Source organism: Triticum urartu, chromosome 6A, assembly GCF_056163025.1.
Source record: "Triticum urartu cultivar PI428250 chromosome 6A, HENAU_Tu73, whole genome shotgun sequence".
In the NCBI taxonomy this organism is placed as follows: domain Eukaryota; kingdom Viridiplantae; phylum Streptophyta; class Magnoliopsida; order Poales; family Poaceae; genus Triticum; species Triticum urartu.
Window position 1 is genome coordinate 260,159,047 of NC_141878.1, and position 21,595 is coordinate 260,180,641.

The 21,595-nt window shown below is 45.5% G+C and overlaps 1 protein-coding gene across 1 annotated transcript; it reads left to right on the forward strand.

Annotated features, from left to right (window-relative positions):
* Positions 1-18,855: 18,855 nt before the first annotated feature.
* LOC147964934 (uncharacterized) lies at positions 18,856-21,251 on the forward strand. The gene is made up of 2 exons (XM_087530217.1): positions 18,856-19,986; positions 20,166-21,251. The coding sequence occupies exons 1-2, from the start codon at positions 18,856-18,858 to the stop codon at positions 21,249-21,251; spliced, it is 2,217 nt and encodes a 738-aa protein (XP_087386343.1).
* The last annotated feature ends 344 nt before the right edge of the window (positions 21,252-21,595 follow it).

Here is a 21,595-nt window from a genome sequence, read left to right on the forward strand (position 1 = left end):
CTATGCGGAGCCTGTGAAGCTGGGACGATGACAAAGGCCAAGCATCCAGCGAAGACTATCATCACCACTACTCGCCCATTTGAATTGCTTCACATGGATCTCTTCGGTCCTAATCATTATTCTGCTGTTTCAAATGAAGCATCTCAATATGGCTTTTTATTGTTGATGATTACTCTCGTTACACATGGGTACACCTTGTTACTTACAAACATGAAGTGCAGGAAGTCTTCAAACGATTTTGCTCGTGGGCTTCAACCAAATTTGGTGTGAAGATCAAGCACATCAGAAGTGAAAATGGCACTGAGTTCAAGAATTCTGGTCTCCATGACTATCTTGATGAACTTGGTATTACTCATGAGTTATCTGCTCCTTATACTCCTCAGCAGAATGGCGTCGTGGAGCGCAAGAACATGACTCTTGCTGAGATGGCTCGCACAATGCTTGATGAATACAAAACGCCTCGTCATTTCTGGACTGAGGCAATTGATACTGCATGCCACATCATCAATAGAGTATATCTTCACAAATTCTTCAAGAAGACTGCCTATGAACTCCTCACTGATAAGAAACCCAATGTAAGTTATTTCAAAGTCTTTGGTGCTAAATGTTGGATTAGAAATCCTCATCACAACTCTAAATTTGAACCGGAAGCACATGAAATTTTTATGCTTGGTTACAGAAAGGACTCGCACACCTACAGATTCTTCAACAACGTTCTTCACAAGGTTGTTGAAATTGTAGATGTGTGGTTCGATGAAACTAATGGCTTGCAAAGAGAGCACCTACCTACTGTGATAGATGAACCAGCACCTAAGGAAACTATCAAGTTCAAGGCTACTGAGGATGTCATCCCTACCGAAGAATCTGCTGAAGAATTCATTCCAGAACAAGAAGAACGTCGAGCTAATGCACCTAAAGAAAATACTGAAGAAAATGGTGCTAGAGAGAATGCTAATCAAATTCCTCAACGACAACCGGCTCATCCTCGCATTGCAAAAGAAGTGCAAGTTGAAAAGATCATCAATAACATCAAAGCACCAGGACCTCTCACACGCTCAAAAGCTTCACATTCATCTAACTTTTGTGGGCACAATGCTTTTGTCTCTATCACGGAGCCCACTAAGGTAGATGAAGCATTTATGGAGCCTGAGTGGATTCAGGCCATGCAAGAAGAATTACATCAGCTCGAGCTCAACAATGTCTAGGAACTGGTCAAACGTCCAGATCCTCGCAAGCACAATATCATTGGCACAAAGTGGATCTACCACAACAAACAAGATGAAAATGGCCTTGTGGTGAGGAATAAGGCACGGCTTGTAGCTCAAGCCTACACACAGGTTGAAGGAATTGATTTCAATGAAACTTTTGCACCTGTTGCTAGACTTGAGGCTATTCGAATATTACTTGCTTATGCTAACCATCATGATATCACTTTATATCAAATGGATGTGAAAAGTGCATTCCTCAATGGTAAGCTTGAGGAAGAAGTATATGTGGCTCAACCCCCAGGTTTTGAAGATCCAAAGAATCCTGACAAGTCTTCAGACTCAACAAGGCCCTCTATGGCCTCAAGCAGGCCCCTCGGGCGTGGTATGATACCTTGAAGGAATTCTTCATGAAGAAAGGCTTCAAACCCGGTTTATTCGACCCTACTCTTTTCACTAAATCTTATGATGGTGAATTGTTTGTGTGCCAAATATATGTTGATGATATTATCTTTGGTTGTACTGACCAATGTTATAGTGATGAATTTGCCTATATGATGAATGAAGAATATCAAATGTCTATGATGGGAGAGTTGAAATTCTTCTTAGGTCTTCAAATTCGTCTACAACGCAATGTCATATTCATATCTCAGGAGAAATACCTCAAGGATGTACTGAGGAAATTCGGCATGCAAGATTGCAAAGGTGTCAAAATTCCTATGCCCACAAATGGCCATTTGTGCACTGATGAAAATGGTATTGACTTCGATCATAAGGTATACCGCTCCATGATTGGCTCTTTATTGTACTTATGTGCATCTAGGCCAGATATAATGCTTAGTGTTTGCATGTGTGCCTGATTTCAAGCCACACCGAAGGAATCACACCATAAGGCTGTGAAGCATATTCTTCGATATCTAGCTCACACACCAACACTTGGATTATGGTACCCCAAGGGCTCGGCTTTTGATCTCACTGGATATTCTGACTCTGACTATGCTGGTGATCGTGTGGACCGCAAGTCAACATCTGGTACATGTCATTTCCTCGGACGATCTTTGGTCTGTTGGTCCTCGAAGAAACAGAACTGTGTATCACTATCTACTGCTGAAGCTGACTACATTGCCGCTGGTTCTTGCTGTGCTCAATTGCTATGGATGAAGCAAACTCTCAAGGACTACGGCGTCAACATGAAGAATGTGCCTCTCTTTTGTGACAATGAGAGTAGCATCAAGATTTCTCACAACCCAGTTCAGCACTCGAAGACTAAGCACATTCAGATTCGTCATCATTTTCTTCATGATCATGTGTTGAAGGGCGACATTTCTATTGAGCATGTGAAGACTGAAGAATAGCTAGCCGATATCTTCACAAAGCCCTTGGATGAGAAGAGATTTATCAAGTTGCGGTGTGAGCTAAATATCCTAGAATCTTCGAATGTTCTTTGAAAAGGACACTCATCCTAACACTTATGCAAAATTGATGACTTAGATGTGCAACACATGAATAAACATTTTTCTTCAATCAATGAAGAATAACACTCTTAGTGTGAAGAAATTAACGAAGAATTTTATTCTCAGAACCCTACGATAATTGTACGCGGTGTCTGAAATCATCATTCTTATATGGTGGGTCACGCCACCACCAAAAGTTGAAATTCCTCAATTGTTCATATTCTTCAATTTTGCATTGTCTTCTCTGTTTATGTCGTTTTTCTTCATTGTCTATATATATATATATATATATATATATGAGTTTATGTCCTCTACAGCATTCACTTATTGCTAATTCTTCAAGTTGTTTTTTTTTTTGCTAAGTGAATGTGATCAGACCCTTGCCTCTCTATGCTAAACTCAACCCAATCTGTTCACAAATTCTTCATGTGCATTCTATTTGAAACTCGTTCAAATCTTCACTGTGTCCTTGTGAGCTGAAGAAATTGCGAACGAAACTTTAAAACCTATCTTATCTAAATTTTCGGCTTTGCTGCTCAAACCGTTCCGCATCCCACGATACACTTATCCATTCACCCACGATCGTACACGATCTCCACCTCTCAGTACATGGGTGACACATGTCATGCGAATGAGAAGGGTCAGGGGCACGTTCGTCCAATTTCTTCGGGCGAACAGTTTTCACCGTGGCTATAAATACCCCTCTTCCCCTTCCTCACTTCTTTTACTCCGCTCGACCTCTCTCCAGCTCGAGCTTCTCAAACCCTAGCGCCGTGCTACTTCATCGTCGCCGGTGAGGAAGAGCTTCACTGCCTCGACCTCATCGCCACCGTACTCGCGCCGGCCGCGGAAATCTTCACTCCGCCGCCGCCGTAGCCGTCTTCCTCCGCCAAGTTAGGGCATGGAAGATCTATACAGACGAACTTCACCTCTCCACCTCACTGTTCGTCGTGTTCTTCATCCAGGGTAATTAAAATTTACTTTTACTGCCCTCACTGATTCGAATGATTATCTACGAAATCTTCAAAGGTGTTTTTCTTCATATCTTCACACACTAAAACACCTCTTATATCATCTGTTCTTGATTCGTTTCTCTAAGCTATGTTTTTCTTCATCATTCCTCAAATGTGTGGATTTTTAGATCTATACATCTCTGGAACCTAAGACAAAGAACGCTTAGTGAAATTCTTCAAGATTCATCTGGTCAAATTCTTCAAACTTGTTCTTTATAAAACCTTCTAAGAACGCATATGACCTCTCCAAATTCCTCGCAACTATAATCTATTCACAGGTACTCTTGTCAGCTGCTGAATCACTAGGTTCTCATCAACTTAACTCATTTGCAGCGTTCCTCGAAGAAAAGTTGCATACTTCTTCATAGAATTCAATTGTTCAAATTCCTCAACTGAAGAAAATGGATGACGGTAAAAAGCCATAGAAAGGAGGAAAGAGGGCTGAGGTCAACACAACGTTTGAGATCCCTGATGATATATATGCTGGGTACTGCACACCTCCTAAGGAAGACAAAAATCAGCGCAAGGTGCGCATTCAGAAGATAGAGAGGAGATGGGCTAGAGAGTGGAGGGAGTACAGATATGTCACTCCCAAATACATGAAGAAATTCGCACTCAATCCTCCATGCCCAAGACCTCCATTGGCTCCTGGCAAAATAGTTGATCCCACCAGCCTCAAGCGTGGTGAGGATTATCCTGATGAATGGGCCAAGTGCCAAGCCAAGTTGGCTAAGCAAGCCAGAGAAGCAGTGAGAAAATTCAATCAAGACTCTGTTGCTGTTGCCTCTGCTGAGGCCTCTGCTGTCAAGCCGAAGAAGGCTATGTCAAAGAAGCCTGCGTGCAAGCCGAGTGCTTCACCAACAATGCCGTCAAGGCCAAGTTCCTCAGCTATGCCCTCACGACCAGAATCTTCAAAGCCCTCAAGGCCAATTCCTCATACTGCTCCTGCTCCTCCAAAATCCTCAGCTCCTCCAAAGTCCTCGGTTGTTCCAACAAAGTCCTCAGCACCTGTGCATCTTGCCTCGTGCCAAAGGACCGCAGGCATCTCCATTGCCTTAGGTGTCTCAGCTAGTTCCTCAGCTACATCAAATTCTTCAACAGGACCCTCTCTACTGAAGACAAAGGCCACTGCTGGACGAGGTCCTCGCCCTAGTCATCAGAAGAAGCAGGTCACCTTCCAAGAGCCGTATGAAGAAGACGAAGCTGATGATGATGAACTTGCTGAAATCATCAGAGATAGGCAAGTCAGGGTCGCTAGAACCAAGGGAAAAATGTGCCACTGTTGTTGGATCCCAAGTTGATCCTAGAATACATTGACGTTTGGCACAAGGACCCCAACACTCCCATGTCTGACTTCAAGCTGACTCCTGGCCAAAGTCACATGCTGACCCACTTCATCCAAGAAGAAAAATGGAAATTTGAGAAGGCGAGGAAGATTAAGAAAGCGCAATACAAGAAGGAGCGCTATCTGAAGAAAAATGTTGTCTCTATGACAACTGAAGAACTTGTCACTACTCAATCTAAGATCAAGAAACTCAGTGATGAATTTGACGCATATCATGCTGATTGGCTTGGAGCCAAAGTTCGTTTTCTGAGACTCGCTGATAACTTCACCTCAAATGTTGCAGCCCCAACGCAACAGGAAGTTCCTCAGGCTGAAGCATCTGCTCAGCCGACTGAAGAACATGCCAGCACCACTAATGAAAATTAGGCTGCTGAAGAAAATGTGAGTTCCAGGGCTGATGACTGCATTCTAGCCGCTGAAGAAATTGCCAGGGCATCCACTAGTGGTGCGCCTGAAGAAACTGAAGAAATCAGGACAACTGCATCAGTTGTGCCTGAAGAAAATCAACATGATTCCTCTGCTCCTCCTGAGCCAACACCAACTCTGATCCTTCCATCTGCATCAGATGTGAAGAAGACCAAGGCTGCAGAGCGTGCAGTAGTGAAGAAAAGGAAAGCATCAGCTACTTCAGATTCTTCAGCTCCGAAGAAGATGAAGCCTTTGACCAATTCATTTGCTAATCCCATTGATGTTGTTCCAATCTCAACCATGCCATCAAAGGACTTTGTTCCTTTTCGTGAAGAATATGAGATACTTAGCAGATCTGATGAAGAAAATCATTCTGCTGCTTCGTCAGAGCAGATTGATGAAGAAATTGAAGTGGATGTGATCCCTTCAACACCTGTTATCTCCTCACCTATGCCTCAGTTCACAGCTGAAGAGGCTGGCGTTGAAGAAATGGAAGATGAAGATGTGGACGTTGGCTGCTCCACACCAGTGATGAGTGATGAATTCTGGGAAAGTCAGCATCCAAACTCTCCAATGTTCACACCGTTGCAGCAAATACCTCATTCCCCCACACAAACTGTTCAAATGGGCTCTGAAGAAACTCACCCCACTGCATCTGTACATGAGGAAATTCCAGCCACTAGTGCTGAAGAAACTGCTGCTGCTGAACATCTGAAGACACAGACTGCCACTGAAGAGGAACCAGAAATTCCTCAGCCTGAAGAACCTGAGATTGCGATTCCTGAGGTCGTGATGCAACTCACTGACACTCCTCTGCCCAAGCCAAAGGATCCATTCTCACGCAAGCAAAAGTTCAAGGCTGATGATTTCTTCGGCGAGCACATATTCTTCGAAGACTACAACCCATATGATTCTGCTCGTATAAGGAAGAGGCGTTTCTGGACTACTAGTCAAGCAAATTTCTGTTCCTCAGTGTTGTTCAACAAAGAGAAAATCTTCTACCATGAGCACATTCCTCACGTGGATATGGAATCTCTGCCATGTTTCGTGCCAGTTCTCAGTGTTCTTCACGACGCTGGACTGTTAAACTTTTGCTCTGACATCTGTGATTGGAATGAAGAAGTGATTCTTCAATTTTATGCGACGCTGCACATCACAGGAGATTCTGAAGATGTGAATTCATGGGTGCTAGACTGGATGTCTGAAAACACTCACTACACAGCACCAGCTTCTGAATTGCTTCGTGACTTACCACTCAGTCCTCCCCTTGAATAAGCTTGTTGCATCTACAGTGAACCTGAGCTTACAAATCACTACATGCAGGTTCTGATGAAACCTTTGAAGCTAGGTCAGGCCCCACAAACCAAATTCCTTGTGAAGGAATTACTTTATGTGCCCAGAACTATCTATCATATTCTTACAAGGACAATGAGTCCTATCAAAGGCCACGACTCATCTGATGAGGAAATTGTTGGCATCATGAAGAATCTGGTATTCAACATCGTTCATGGCATTCCTGTCAATTATCATGATTTATTCATGAGGACTCTGGCAAATGCTGCACTGTCTCCGTTTGAGCTAAAGCCTTATGCACCTTGGATTATGAGATTCCTCAGGACAAGGTCTTCACTCAACTACAAAGCTGATTTTCAGAATCACCTTAGCTACTTGCCCCCGATTGAAGTCCTCAAGCAGACCTATTCCTCAGTTGATGAAAAGGGCAAGGCACCAGCTATTATAGATGAAGGCATTCGTCCATTAGATGGACAGTTTCGCAAAGCTGCCTCTTATTCCACCAATGATGACTCTGCCACACATGACTCTGCCAATGCACCCACGTCTACTCCTCAAGCCACTGCTCCTCGTGTGATGACTGATCGTGAGCTTCTGCTTAGTCTTCACCAGAAGGTGGATCGAAATCATAAGTGGGTTAAGCGTCAGTCTGGTTCATTTCTTCACAACATGACTGCTACACACAATGCAGTGAAGAAAAACCATTACTACCTCCATGAAGTCTTCGGTCGCACCTGGGCAATACTGTCACATCTGTATGGTGAAGAAGATCTGAAGAAAATGAGTCTCAAGGAAGATTTTGACTGGTCTGCACCTCCACCGAAGAAATTCAAGAAGGTCAAGGTTCCTTCCTTGGTGGCCAGCTCATATTCTTCATCGCACGACACTGATGAGAATGAAGACTTGAACGACACTGCGGCAGGCCCTACTACGACAAACGACCCCAACAACGCTAGCGCTCCTTCATCAACTTGATATTCTTCAGGGGCGTTAGTCCTCATATTCGATCCTTTTGGTCATTTGATGACAAAGGGGGAGAATTTTGAGTTACTTTCCAAGCGGGTCTTTCTATATGGGCGTTTTTTTCAAGTTACAACTCTCGTTCTTGTGAGACTTTATTGGATCGAGTTGTAAACTTAAACCCGATGGTGCTCTGATACTTTTGAGACGTTTTTTAGCATGCTTATTCCTCGTTAATATTTTTGCACGCATGCTGAATTACATCAGTCACCATATTTCATCATGCATTTCAAATTCTACACTGTTATATGTCAAATGCGTGTATTAATTACAAGATATAGGGGGAGATCTCCATGATTCAACTCTTCAAGTGTGCCTTGCTTCGAAAGCAAATTCCTCACTATGCACATATTCAGGGGGAGTTCTTCTATATCTTGCAATCAATACCTCAATATCAGTATTTACACTTCATATGTTTATCCCCGTTGAAAACTTAACCTATATTGTCATCAATCACCAAAAAGGGGGAGATTGTAAGTGCATCTAGTGCCCCTTAGTGATTTTGGTGTATTGAAGACTTATAGGTTAAGGGACTAATGCATTTGTGAGTGTACACAGGTCTATAAGTTTATGAGGAGTTTGATATTTATAGAGAAATCGACCCCTAAAAATGAAGTTCTTCGACTGAAGACTTTGGCTTTCTCAATACTTTCTGAAGACTTTCAAAGTGAAGAAATTGGTGTGACCTTGAAGACTTGGTGTTCATTCGAGGAACATGAAGCGTGAAGACTTTTGTTTTCGTAGTTTCATTTTCTCTTTCTTGAGTCATAGGAAACACCGTAGTGTTAAAGGGGGTCGAGGAAATACTAAGGAAAAATTTCCATGTGATGCTCAACTCAAAATCCTACACCTACCAATCCCTTCGAGTGAAGCCATTGGAAATCTCATACAGTCCAGTCATATTCTTCAGTGACAGAGACGAAGTTCTTCTGGTCTCTGAGGAATTTGTTCTGACTGAGGAGTTAGGAATTCGCCAGTGTGGATTGCCTACACAATGAGGAACATGATAGCCCTGAGGATTTTGCTACTCAAAATTCCGACCATTGCTGTGCTATGCACCAGCTGTCCCAAAATATCTATCCACCTAATGGTCATATCATTGAAGGGCATTTATGTCTTATCATGTCGGGCTGCTCCCTAGGCTATAAATAGCCGCCCCTACAACCACTAGCTGATTGGCTGCTCCGAGAGAAACTAACACTTGTCATTTGAGAGCAACCCATCCTCCGAGGACTTTGAGCGAAAATCATCAAGTGAGGAAAAACCCAAACACCTACAAACCCCAAGTGATTGAGCATCACTGAAGAGATTGATCCTGCGTGGATCCGACGCTTGTTACCTTTGAAAATTGTGCTTCTTCCAGACGGTTAGGCGTCATGGTGTAGAGCATCCAAGAGGAATTGTGTATCGCCGAGTGACCAAGTTTGTGAAGGTTCGGAAGTCACCTGAAGACTTACCACAAGTGATTGGACAAGGTCTGTGTGACCTTAGTTCAAGGAGAATACGGTGAGGACTTGGTGTCCTGAGCTGCGTGTTCAGGACTGGATGTCCGGGACTGTGTGTCCTCGAGTTTAAATACTCAGCCGTTCCAACCAGACGTACAACTGAGACAGCAGTTGGAACTGGTCTACCAAATCATTGTCTTCACCAAGCTTACTAGTTCTATTCCCTCAACTCGTTCATTTCCTCATAACTGTGTTGTGTGTTTGTTCATATATGTGTTTGAAGACTTTGAATGAAGACTTTCTCAATTTCCTTAGTTCAATTTCTTCAGTCTGTTTGTCTTCATCCTGTGTTATCCTATACTTACGCTTCCTGTACTATGTGCCTGTCTTCATTTCATCATGATGACTATGCTTATATTCTGTTATGTTTACTTTTGAGTACTTATTCCGCTGCTAGTAGTTCTTCGCTAAGGAATTTCCTCACCGGCAAATTCCTCAGTGAAGAATTTCATAAAAATCGCCTATTCACCCCCCCTCTAGTCGATATAACGCAGTTTCAATACTGCGTGCCACATCATCAACAGGGTATATCTTCACAAATTCTTCAAGAAGACAGCATATGAACTTTTCACTGACAAGAAACCCAATGTGATTTATTATCAAAGTCTTCGGTGCTAAATGTTGGATTAGAGATCCTCATCACAATTCTAAATTTGCACCAAAAGCACATGAAGGTTTTATGCTCGGTTATGGTAAGGACTCGCACACCTACAGAGTCTTCAACACCTATCACCACAAGGTTGTTGAAACTGTAGATGTGCGGTTCGATGAGACTAATGGCTCGCAAAGAGAGCACCTACCTCCTATGACAGATGAAATACCTCCTGAGGAATCTATTAAGTTCAAGGCTACTGAGGATGTCATTTCCTACTTAAGAATCTGCTGAAGAAGTCATTCCAGAACATGAAGAACGTCATGCCGATGCACCTGAAGAAAATGGTGCTGAAGAAAATACTGATCAAATTCCTCAACGCCAACCCGCTCACCCTCGCGTTGCCAATGAAGTGCAAATTGAGAAAATCATCAGCAACATCAACATTCCAGGTCCTCTCACACGCTCAAGAGCTTCACATTTATCTAACTTTTGTGGGCACTTTGCTTTCGTCTCTATTACAGAGCCCACTAAGATAGATGAAGCATTTCTGGAGCCTGAGTGGATTCAAGCTATGCAAGAGGAATTACATCAATTCGAGCTCAACAACGTCTGGGAACTGGTTAAACGTCTAGATCCTCGCAAGCACAATATCATCGGCACAAACTGGATCTACCGCAACAAGGAAAATGAAAATGGCATTGTGGTGAGGAATAAGGCATGGCTTGTAGCTCAAGGCTACACACAGGTTGAAGGAATTGATTTCGATGAAACTTTTGCACCTGTTGCTAGACTTGAAGCTATTCGCATATTACTTGCTTATGCTAACCATCATGATATCATCTTATATCAAATGGATGTGAAAAGTGCATTCCTCAATGGTAAGCTTGAGGAAGAAGTATATGTTGCTCAACCCCTGGGTTTTGAAGATCCAAAGCATCCTAACAAAGTCTTCATACTCGATAAGGCCCTCTATGGCCTGAAGCAGGCCCCATGGGCGTGGTATGATACCTTGAAGGAATTCCTCATGAAGAAAGGCTTCAAACCCGGTTCACTTGACCCAACTCTTTTCACTAAATCTTATGATGGTGAACTATTTGTGTGCCAAATTTATGTTGATGACATCATTTTTGGCTGTACTGACCAACATTACAGTGATGAATTTGCCTATATGATGAGTGAAGAATATCAAATGTCTATGATGGGAGAATTGAAATTCTTCTTAGGTCTTCAGATTCGTCAATAGCGAAATGGCATATTCATATCTCAGGAGAAATACCTCAAGGATGTATTGAGGAAATTCGACATGCAAGATTGCAAAGGAGTCAAAATCCCTATGCCCACAAATGGCCATCTATGCACTGATGAAAATGGTATTGACTTCGATCAAAAGGTATACCACTCCATGATTGGTTCTTTATTGTACCTATGTGCATCTAGGCCAGATATTATGCTTAGTGTTTGCATGTGTGCCTGATTTCAGGATACACCGAAGGAATCACACCGTAAGGCTGTGAAGCATATTCTTCGATATCTAGCTCACACACCAACACTTGGATTATGGTACCCCAAGGGCTCGGCTTTTGATCTCATTGGATTTTCAGACTCTGACTATGATGGTGATCGTGTGGACCGCAAGTCAACATCTGGCACATGCCATTTCCTCGGACGATCTTTGGTCTGTTGGTCCTCGAAGTAACAGAACTGCGTATCACTGTCTACTGCTGAAGCTGAGTACATTGCTGTTGGTTCTTGCTGTGCTCAACTACTATGGATGAAGCAAACTCTCAAGGACTACGGCGTCAATGTGAAGAATGTGCCACTCTACTGGGACAGTGAGAGTGCCATCAAGATTGCTCATAACCCGGTTCAGCACTCGAAGACAAAGCACATTCAGATTCGTCATCATTTTCTTCGGAATCATGTGTTGAATGGCGACATTTCTATTGAGCATGTGAAGACTGAAGAACAGCTAGCCGATATCTTCACTAAGCACTTGGATGAGAAGAGATTTAGCAAGTTGCAGTGTGAGCTAAATATCCTAGAATCTTCTAATGTTCTTTGAAAAGGACACTCATCCTAACACTTATGCAAAATTGATGACTTAGATGTGCAATACATGAAGAAACGTTTTTCTTCAATGAATGAAGACACACTCTAAGTATGAAGAAATTAACAAATTATTTGATTCTCATAACCCTACGACAATTGTACGTGGTGTCTGAAATCATCATTCTTATACGCTGGGTCACGCCACCAGCAAATGTTCAGAATCTTCAATTTGAGTTTTTCTTCAGTTGTTCCAATTCTTCAACTTTGCATTGTCTTCACCTTTTCTGTCGTTTTTCTTCATTGGCTATATATATATATATGTGAGTTTATGTCCTCTATAGCATTCACTTATAGTTATTTCTTCGTATTGCCTTTTCTGCTATGTGAATGTGATCGGACTCTTCCCCCTCTATGCTATACTCAACCCAATCTATTCACAAATTCTTCATGTGCGTTCTATTTGAAACTCGTTCAAAATCTTCACTGTGTCCTTGTCAGCTGAAGAATTTGCAAACGGAACTTTTTTACTTATCCTATCTAAATTTTCGGCTTTGCCGCTCAAACCGTTCCACATCCCACGACAACACTTATCCATTCACCCACAATCTCACACGATCTCCACTTCTCAGTACGTGGGTGACACATGTCAAGCGAATGAGAAGTGTCAGGGGCATGTTCGTCCAATTTCTTCGGGCGGACAGTTTTTTCACCGTGGCTATAAATACCCCTTCCCTTCCTCACTTCACTTTTTAGTCCGCTCGTTCTCACTCCAGCTCAAGCTTCTCAAACCCTAGCGCCACCGCTACTTCATCATCGCCCGTGAGGAAGAGCTTCACTACCTCGACCTCGTTGTTGTCGTACTCGTGCCCACTGCGTATTTCTTCACTCTGCCGCCGCTGTAGCTGTCTTCCTCTGCCAAGTTAGGGCATGGAATATCTGAACTGACGAACTTCACATCTACACCTCTTAGTTCATCATGTTCTTCGTCCAGGGTAATTAAAAGTTACTTTTACTGCCCTCTTTGATTCAAATGATAACTACAAAATCTTCAAAGGTGTTTATTCTTCAAATTCGTCACACACTGAACACCTCACATGTCATCTGTTCTTGATTCATTTCTCTAAGCTATATTTTTCTTCAAGTTTCCTCAATTGTGTGGATTTTCGATCTATACAACTCTGGAACCTAAGACTAAAAACGCTTAGTGAAATTCTTCAAGACTCATCTGGTCAAAATCCCCAAACTTGTTCTTTTTGAAAAATCTCTGAGAACGCATATGACCTCTCCATATTCCTCGCAACTATACTTTGTTCACAGGTACTCATGTCAGCTGCTGAATCACTAGGTTCTCATCAACTTAACTCATATGCAGCATTCCTCGAAGTAAAGTTGCATACATCTTCAGAGAATTCCATTGTTCAAATTCCTCATCTGAAGAAAATGGCTGATGGAAAGAAGCCACAAAAGGGAGGAAAGAGGCATGAGGCCAATACTGCTTTTGAGATCCCTGAAGATATATACAAGGACTATTGCACTCCTGATGAGGCCAAGTTTGGTAAGGAGGACAAAAATCAGCGCAAGGTGCGCACTCAAAGAATAGAGAGGAGATGGGCAAGAGAGTGGAGGGAGTACAGGTATGTTACTCCCAAGTACATGAAGAAATTCGCTCTCAATCCTCCATGCCCAAGACCTCCGTTGGCACCTGGCCAAGAAGTAGATCCCACCAGCCTCAAGCACAGTGAGGATTATCCTGATGAATGGGCGAAGTGCCAGGCCAAGTTGGCCAGACAAGCAAGAGAAGCAGCGAGGAAATTCAATGAAGACTCTGCTATTGCTGCTGCTGCCACCTCTGAGGCCTCTGCAAGCAAGCCAAAGAAGGCCATGCCAAAGAAGCCTACTCATAAGCCAAGTGCTTCGCCCTCAATGCCCTCTCGGCCAAGTTCCTCAGCAATGCCCTCGTGGCCAGTTTCTTTAAAGCCCTCATGGCCAACTCCTCATGCTGCTCCCACTCCAAAGTCCTCAGCTCCTCCGCCAAAGCCCTCAGCTGCTCCGACCAAATCCTCTGCACCTGTGCATCTTGCCACGTGCCAAAGGATAGTGGGCGTCTCTATTTCCTCAGGAGCATCTGCTAGTTCCTCAGCACCACTGCATTCTTCAACTGGTCCCACTCTGTTGAAGACCAAGGCAACTGCTGGACGAGGCTCTCGACCAAGTCCTCAAAAGAAGCAGGTCGCTTTTCAAGTGCTATCCGATGAAGACGAAGCTGATGATGATGAACTTGCAGAAATCATCAGAGACAGGCAGGTCAAGGCCGCTAGAGCCAAGGGCACAAGTGTGCCTCTGCTTTTGGATCCAAAGTTGATCCTTGAGTACATTGGTCTATGGCACAAGGACCACAATACTCCTATGCCTGACTTCAAGTTGACTCCTGGCCAAATTCATATGTTGACTCACTTCATTCAGGAAGAAAAATGTAAGTTTGAGAAGGCCAGGCAGATCAAGAAAGCGCAGTACAAGAAGGAGCGTTTCCTGAAGAAAAACGTTGTCTCTATGACAACTGAAGAACTTGTCACTATTCAATCTAAGATCAAGAAACTAAGTGATGAATTTGACGCATACCGTGCTGATTGGCTTGCAGCCAAGGTCCGTTTTGTGAAACTCACTGATCAATTCACTTCAAATGTTGCAGCCCCAACGCAACAGGAAATTCCTCAGGCTAAAGCATCTGCTCAACCTACTGAACAAAATGCCAGCATCGCTAATGACAATCAGGATGCTGAAGAAAATGCTAATTCCAGAGCTGATTACTGCATTCCAGCTGCTGAAGAAATTGCCAGGGCAACCACTAGTGTTGTGCCTGAAGAAAGTGAAGACGTCAGGGCAACTGTGTCAGTTGCGCCTGAAGAAATTCAACCAAATTCCTCTGCTCCTCCTACGCCTACACCAACTCCGGTCCTTCCATCTGCATCAGATGTGAAGAAGACCAAGGCTGCAGAGTGTGCCGCTGTGAAGAAAAGGAAGGCATCAACTTCATCAAATTCTTCAGCCCTGAAGAAGATGAAGCCATTGACTAGCTCATTTGACAACCCAATTGATGTTGTTCCTATCTCAACCATGCCATCAAAGGACCTTGTTCCTTTTGATGAAGAATATGTGATTCCAAGTGAATCAAATGATGACATTCCCTCAGCTGCTTTGTCAGAACAGCTTGATGAACAAATTGAAGTGGATGCAATCCCTTCAACACCAATTGTCTCCTCGCCCATGCCTCAGTTTACTGCTGAAGAGGCCGGCGTTGAAGAAGAAGATGTAGATGTGGACATTGGAAGCACTACTCCGGTGATGAATGATGACTATTGGGAAAGTCAGCACCCCAACTCTCCTCTGTTCACACCTCTTCAACAAATTCCTCAGTCCCCTGTAGCTACTGAAGTACAAATGGGATCTGACGAACCTCCTGCAACTCCGTCTGTCCATGAAGAAATTCCAGCCACTAGTGCTGATGAAAATGTAAATGAAGAATTGAAGTCCCAGGCTACCACTGAAGAAGTACCTGAAATTCCTCAGCCTGTGGAACCTGAGATCAAGATCCCTGAGGTTGTGATGCAATTGACTGACACTCCTCACCCCAAGCCAAAGGATCCCTTCTCGAAGAAGAAAAAATTCAAGGCTGATGACTTCTGTGGCGAGCATGTATTGTTCACTGACTACAATCCTTATGACTCTGCTCGTCTTAGGAGGAAGCGCTTCTGGACTGCCAGCCAGGCCAATTTCTATTCTTCACTACTCTTCAACAAGGACAAAATCTTCTACCATGAGCATATTCCTCATGTGGACATGGAATCATTGCCTTGTTTCACTCCTGTGCTCAGTGTGCTTCATGACGCAGGCCTCCTCAACTTTTGTTCTGACATTGTTGATTGGAATGAAGAGCTCATTCTTCAGTTCTATGCGACACTGCACATCACCAGTGATCCTAAAGACATCAACACCTGGGTCTTTGACTGGATGACCAATAATACTCATTATAAGGCACGGGCCTCTGAATTGCTTCATGCCCTGCCCATCAGTCCACCCAGTGAAGGAGCTCGCTGCATGTACCAAGAACCTGAACTCACCGCTCATTACATGCAAGTGTTAATGAAGCCTCTAAAGCCCGGACAAGCCCCAAGGACCAAATTCCTTGTAAAGGACTTACTCTATGTGCCCAGAACAGTCTATCGCATTCTGACGAGGACACGACTCATCTCATGAGGAAATAGTTGGCATCATGAAGAATCTGCTATTCAACATCATTCACAGCATTACTATCAATTATTTTGATTTCTTCATGAGGAATCTGGAAAATGTTGCACTCTCTCCGTTTGAGTTGAAGCCTTATGCTCCTTGGATTATGAGATTCCTCAGAACAAGGTCTTCACTCAACTACAAGGCTGATTTTCAGAATCACCTCAGCTACCTGCCCCCGATTGAAGTCCTCAAGCAGGCTTTTACTTCAACTGATGAAAAGGGCAAGGCACCTCTGGTCATTGATGAAGGCATTCGTCCATTGGATGGTCTGTTTCGCAAAGCTGCATCTTACTCCACCAATGATGACTCTGCCACTCATGATTCTGTTGCCAATGCACCCAAGTCTACTCCTCAAGCCACAGCTCCACGTGTGATAACTGACCGTGAGCTGCTTCTTAGTCTTCACCAGAAGGTGGATCGAAACCACAAATGGGTTAAGTGTCAGTTTGGTTCTATTCTTCACAACATGATTGCTACACATAATGTAGTGAAGAAAAACCATTACTACCTCCATGAAGTTTTTGGTCGCACCTCGGTTGTCCTATCACATCTGTATGGTGAAGAAGATCTAAAGAAAATGGGTCTCAAGGAAGATTTTGACTGGTCTGCACCTCCACCAAAGAAATTCAAGAAGGTCAAGGTTCCTTCATTGGTAACCAGCTCATATTCTTTATCGAGCGAAACCGACGAGTCTGAAGACTTGGACAACACTGCGGCAGGCCCTACAACGACAAACAACCCCAACAACATTGGCGCTCCTCCATCAACTTGATATTCTTCAGGGGGATTAGTCCTCATTTTCGATCCTTTTGGTCATTCAATGACAAAGAGGGAGAAATTTGAGTTAGTCTTCAAGCGGGTCTACCTATATGGGCGCTTTTTCTAAGTTACAACTCTTGTTCTTTTGAAGACTTTGCTGGATCGAGTTGTAATCTTAAACTCTATGGTGGCCTGATACTTTTGCTGTGTTTTCCCGCATGCTTATTCCTCGTTAATATTAATGCACGCATGCTGAATTACATCAGTCACCATATTTCATCATGCATTTCAGATTCTTCATATTATATGTTAAATGCGTGTATGAATTACAAGATATAGGGGGAGATCTCCATGATTCTACTCTTCAAAGTCTTCATTGCTTCAAAAGAAAATTCCTCAGTATGCACATCTTCAGGGGGAGTTCTTCTATATCTTGCAATCAAATTCCTCAATTCTAGTATTTACACTTCATATGTTTATCCCTGTTGAAAACTTAACCTATATTGTCATCAATCACCAAAAAGGGGGAGATTGTAAGTGCATCTAGTGCCCCTTAGTGATTTCGGTGTATTGAAGACTTATAGGTTAAGGGACTGATGCATTTGTGAGTGTACACAGGTCTATAAGTCTATGAGGAGTTTGATAGTTACAGAGAAAGTTGACCCCTAAGAATGAAGTTCTTCGACTGAAGACTTTGGATTTCTGAAGACTTTCTGAAGATTTTGAAAGTGAAGAAGTTGGTGTGACCTTGAAGACTTGGTATTCATTCGAGGAACATGGAGCATGAAGACTTTTGTTTTCATAGTTTCATTTTCTCTTTCTTGAGTCATAGGAAACATCGTACTGTTAAACAGGGTCGAGGAAATACTAAGAAAACCCTGGGTGATGATCAGGATTTCTGAAGACTCTCTTAAGTATCCCTCGCTGTGATGGAAACCCTGGGTGCTTCCTTTGCAGATTTCTTTTTTCTCCCAGCCACTGGCACCCGTGGCGGTGTTCTCCTGGCCTGGCGCAGTGACCACGTCTCCCTCGGTAACCCCATCATTGGGGTCTACCACATCTCGGCCACCATCTCTCGCGGTCCTGATTCCACCCCCTGGTGGCTCACGTCTATCTACGGGCCGTAGGCCGTGGCCGACAAGCTCACCTTTGTGTCCGAGCTCCACGAGCTGCGGCACATCATTGCTGGTCCATGGCTCATTGGCGGCGATTTCAACCTGGTCACCTCGAGCGCCGATAAGAGCAATGGCAACATCAACCAGCGCACCTCTGGCCGATTCCGGAGATTCATTGCCGATCATGGCCTCCCTGACATCTACCTACACGGGAGACGATACACATGGTCTAACGAGCAGGCCATCTCCACGCTCGTCCATAACGATCGAGTTCTCTGCAACCCTTCCTGGGAGACCTTGCACCCTCACCACCTCCTTCGCTGCATGGCCACTGCCACCTCGGATCATTGCCCCCTGATGATCGATTGTGCTCCCCGGAGCCTGGGAAAGCGCAGATTCCACTTCGAACGGTTGTGGCCGAAACATGATGGCTTCATCTCCACAGTTCATGAGGCTTGGTGCTCTATCCCACCAGACCCAGACCCATTTCGGCGCTTATTCAGCAGGTTGAAAGCCACCGCTCGCCGTCTCCAGAGCTGGGGGGCATGCACCACGGGCAACATCTCTTTGCAGTTATAGATCACGCGCAAGATCATCTACCGTATGGATGCCACGCAGGACACCAGGCCCCTCTCGACTGCCGAAGGCTAGCTACGCCGTGAGCTTAAACGCGCCTACCTCGGCCTCGCGTCTCTACAGCACTCCATCCTTCGCCAGCATGTGCGCCTCGGCTGGCTTAGGGAGGGAGACACCAATTCCGCATTCTTCAAGATCCACACTGCCCACCGCACTCAAAAGAACCACATGGCGAGCATCAAGGTCAGCTCTGAGACCGTCTCTGACGAGGCGGCCTTTGAGCACTTCACGTCTATCCTAGGCTCTTCCACTCACTGTGATCACTCCATCGACCTCGATGGTGTCGATCATCGCCACTTTGACCTCGTGGATCTCGAGCGGCCTTTTACCGAGGACAAAGTCTGGCGCGCCATCAAGATGCTTCCCACAGGGAAGGCGCCTATCCCCAATGGGTTCACAACTGAGTTCTTGCGCTCCTGCTGGCCGGTTATCAAGGTCGACATTTGTGCCGCCTTCGACAAGCTCTATGCTATGAATGGCTGCGGCTTCCACAAGCTTAATGAAGCCCTGATCACCTTACTCCCCAAGAAGCCCGATGCCGCAACGCTCTCTGATTATAGACCCATCAGTCTGATTCACATCATGGGCAAGCTCTTTGTGAAAGTTCTGTCTCTCCGCTTGGCGCCCCGGATGGGCCAGCTTGTCTCCGTCAACCAAAGCGCGTTCATCGCCGGGCACAACGTGCATGACAATTTCCTCTTAGTGCAGCAAACTGCGTGCTTACTGCATAATCTCAAGGCCCCCAGAATCATGCTTAAGCTTGACATCGCCAATGCCTTCGATACCGTTTCCTGGGCCTTCCTTCTCCAAGTTCTCCGCCACCTTGGTTTTGGGTGCCGGTGGTGTGAGTGGATCAGCATCCTCGTCTCCACAGCGACCACGCGAGTCCTCATCAATGGCAACCCCGGACCGCCAGTCGATCATGTGTGTGGCCTGCGGCATGGTGACCCTGTCTCCCCCCTCCTTTTTGCCATTGTGGTCGACACTCTCCACTCCCTTATGCAACATGCGCTCAACGCTGGCATGTTGCATCGACTCATGCCTCAACACGCGGCATCGAGCATTTCTCTCTTTGCCGATGATGTCGTGATCTTCTGCCACCCGACCACCACCGAGCTCGCCACCATCCGGGCACTCCTTCAGATCTTTGGCGAGGCCTCTGGGCTCCACACCAACTTCCTTAAATGCTCGGCCACCCCGATCCGATGCGATGACGACGTGAACCGGCCGTCACCTCCATGCTGGCCTGCGTGGTCACCTCGTTCCCCATCATCTACTTGGGCCTTCCTCTATCTATCCGTAAGACGCCAGCCTCTGCCCTGCTCCTCCTGGTGGATAAACTCGTGCGGAAGCTCACAACTTGGAAGGCGACGCTTCTTTCCCGCGGCGAACGGCTGGCTCTGGTCCGGCATGTGCTATCCGACATGCCCATCCACATCCTTATGGCAATCGCTATCACCCCGACAATTCTTCTGAAGATCACGCGCGTCATCCGCGACTTCCTTTGGCATGGGCGCAATGATGCCTGCACTGGCAGCTGCCTGGTCAACTGGCCCCGCGTCTGTCGCCCACTCGAGCTTGGCGGTCTTGGCGTGCGTGACCTGCACCGTGTGGGCATCTCCCTATGCTGCCGTTGGCTCTGGCTCAGGGCCACCGATCCCTCTCGCCCATGGCACCACCTTCAGCTCCCCAGCGACGAGGTCACCGCCCAGTTCTTCCACGCCTCCACTTCCTGGCAGCTCGGGAATGGCACGGCATGCTTATTCTGGACCGGCCACTGGCTCGATGGGCAGTCGATCGCTGAGCTTGCTCCCTCCCTCCTCCGGCTAGTTCCTCGCCGCCGGCGCTGCCACACTACGGTTTGCGCGGGCCTCGCACATCAATCCTGGATTGCCGACATCCATGGTAGCCTCGGACCCCAGGCAGTGCTTGAGTATGTCAGTGTTTGGCGTGCATTGCAAGCCACTACCCTCACCTCCGAGCCAGACTGCGTCATATGGCGATGGACTTCCAATGGCGTCTACTCCGCTAGCTCGTCCTACAAAGCTCTCTTCCACGGTTCCACTTCATCCCCATGGTGGCGTCTTCTTTGGAAGAATTGGGCACCCATGAACAACAAAATCTTTCTCTGGCTTACCTCCCTCGACAGGTGCTGGACGGCTGAGAGGCGGGCACACCATGGCCTCACCATCGACACGGTGTGCGCCTTATGCGCGCAAGAGAGCAAGTCCATTGACCACCTGCTCTTTGGGTGCGTCTTCTCCAGGATCACATGGCATGAAATCCTGTCATGGTGTCGGCTCATCACCCCACCGATGGATGGCGACACCACCTTCTTCACATGGTGGTCCAAGGCCGTCGACGAATCCCCGGGCTGCCTACGGAAGGGCCTCAACTCCATCGTGGCACTCTCCGCTTGGTCCATTTGGAAGCACCGCATCGCGGTCATCTTCGAGAACCGGTGCCCCTCCATTGAAGACCTTATATGCTCGATTAAAGATGATGCCTGCCTCTGGGCTAAGGCGGATGCTCGAGAGCTTGCTGCGAGTATCCCTGTAACTTAAACCTTGTGTCTCGAGGCTGAGCATCCTCCTTCCCCCTGCTCCACCTTGCAACCTCTCAGACGCCGGCTTGTGTACGTCTGCGAGGGAGCATCCCTGTAACCTGTGTTCGCCCTTCTACCTATAAATGAAATGATACGCTGCTAAGCGTATTCACCAAAAAAATACTAAGGAAAATTTTCCATGTGATGCTCAACTCAAAATCCTACACCTACCAAACCCTTCAAGTGAAGCCATTGGAAATCTCATACAGTTCAGTCATATTCTTTAGTAACAGAGACGAAGTTCTTCTGGTCTCTGAGGAATTTGTTCTAACTGAGGAGTTAGGAATTCGCAAGTGCAGATTG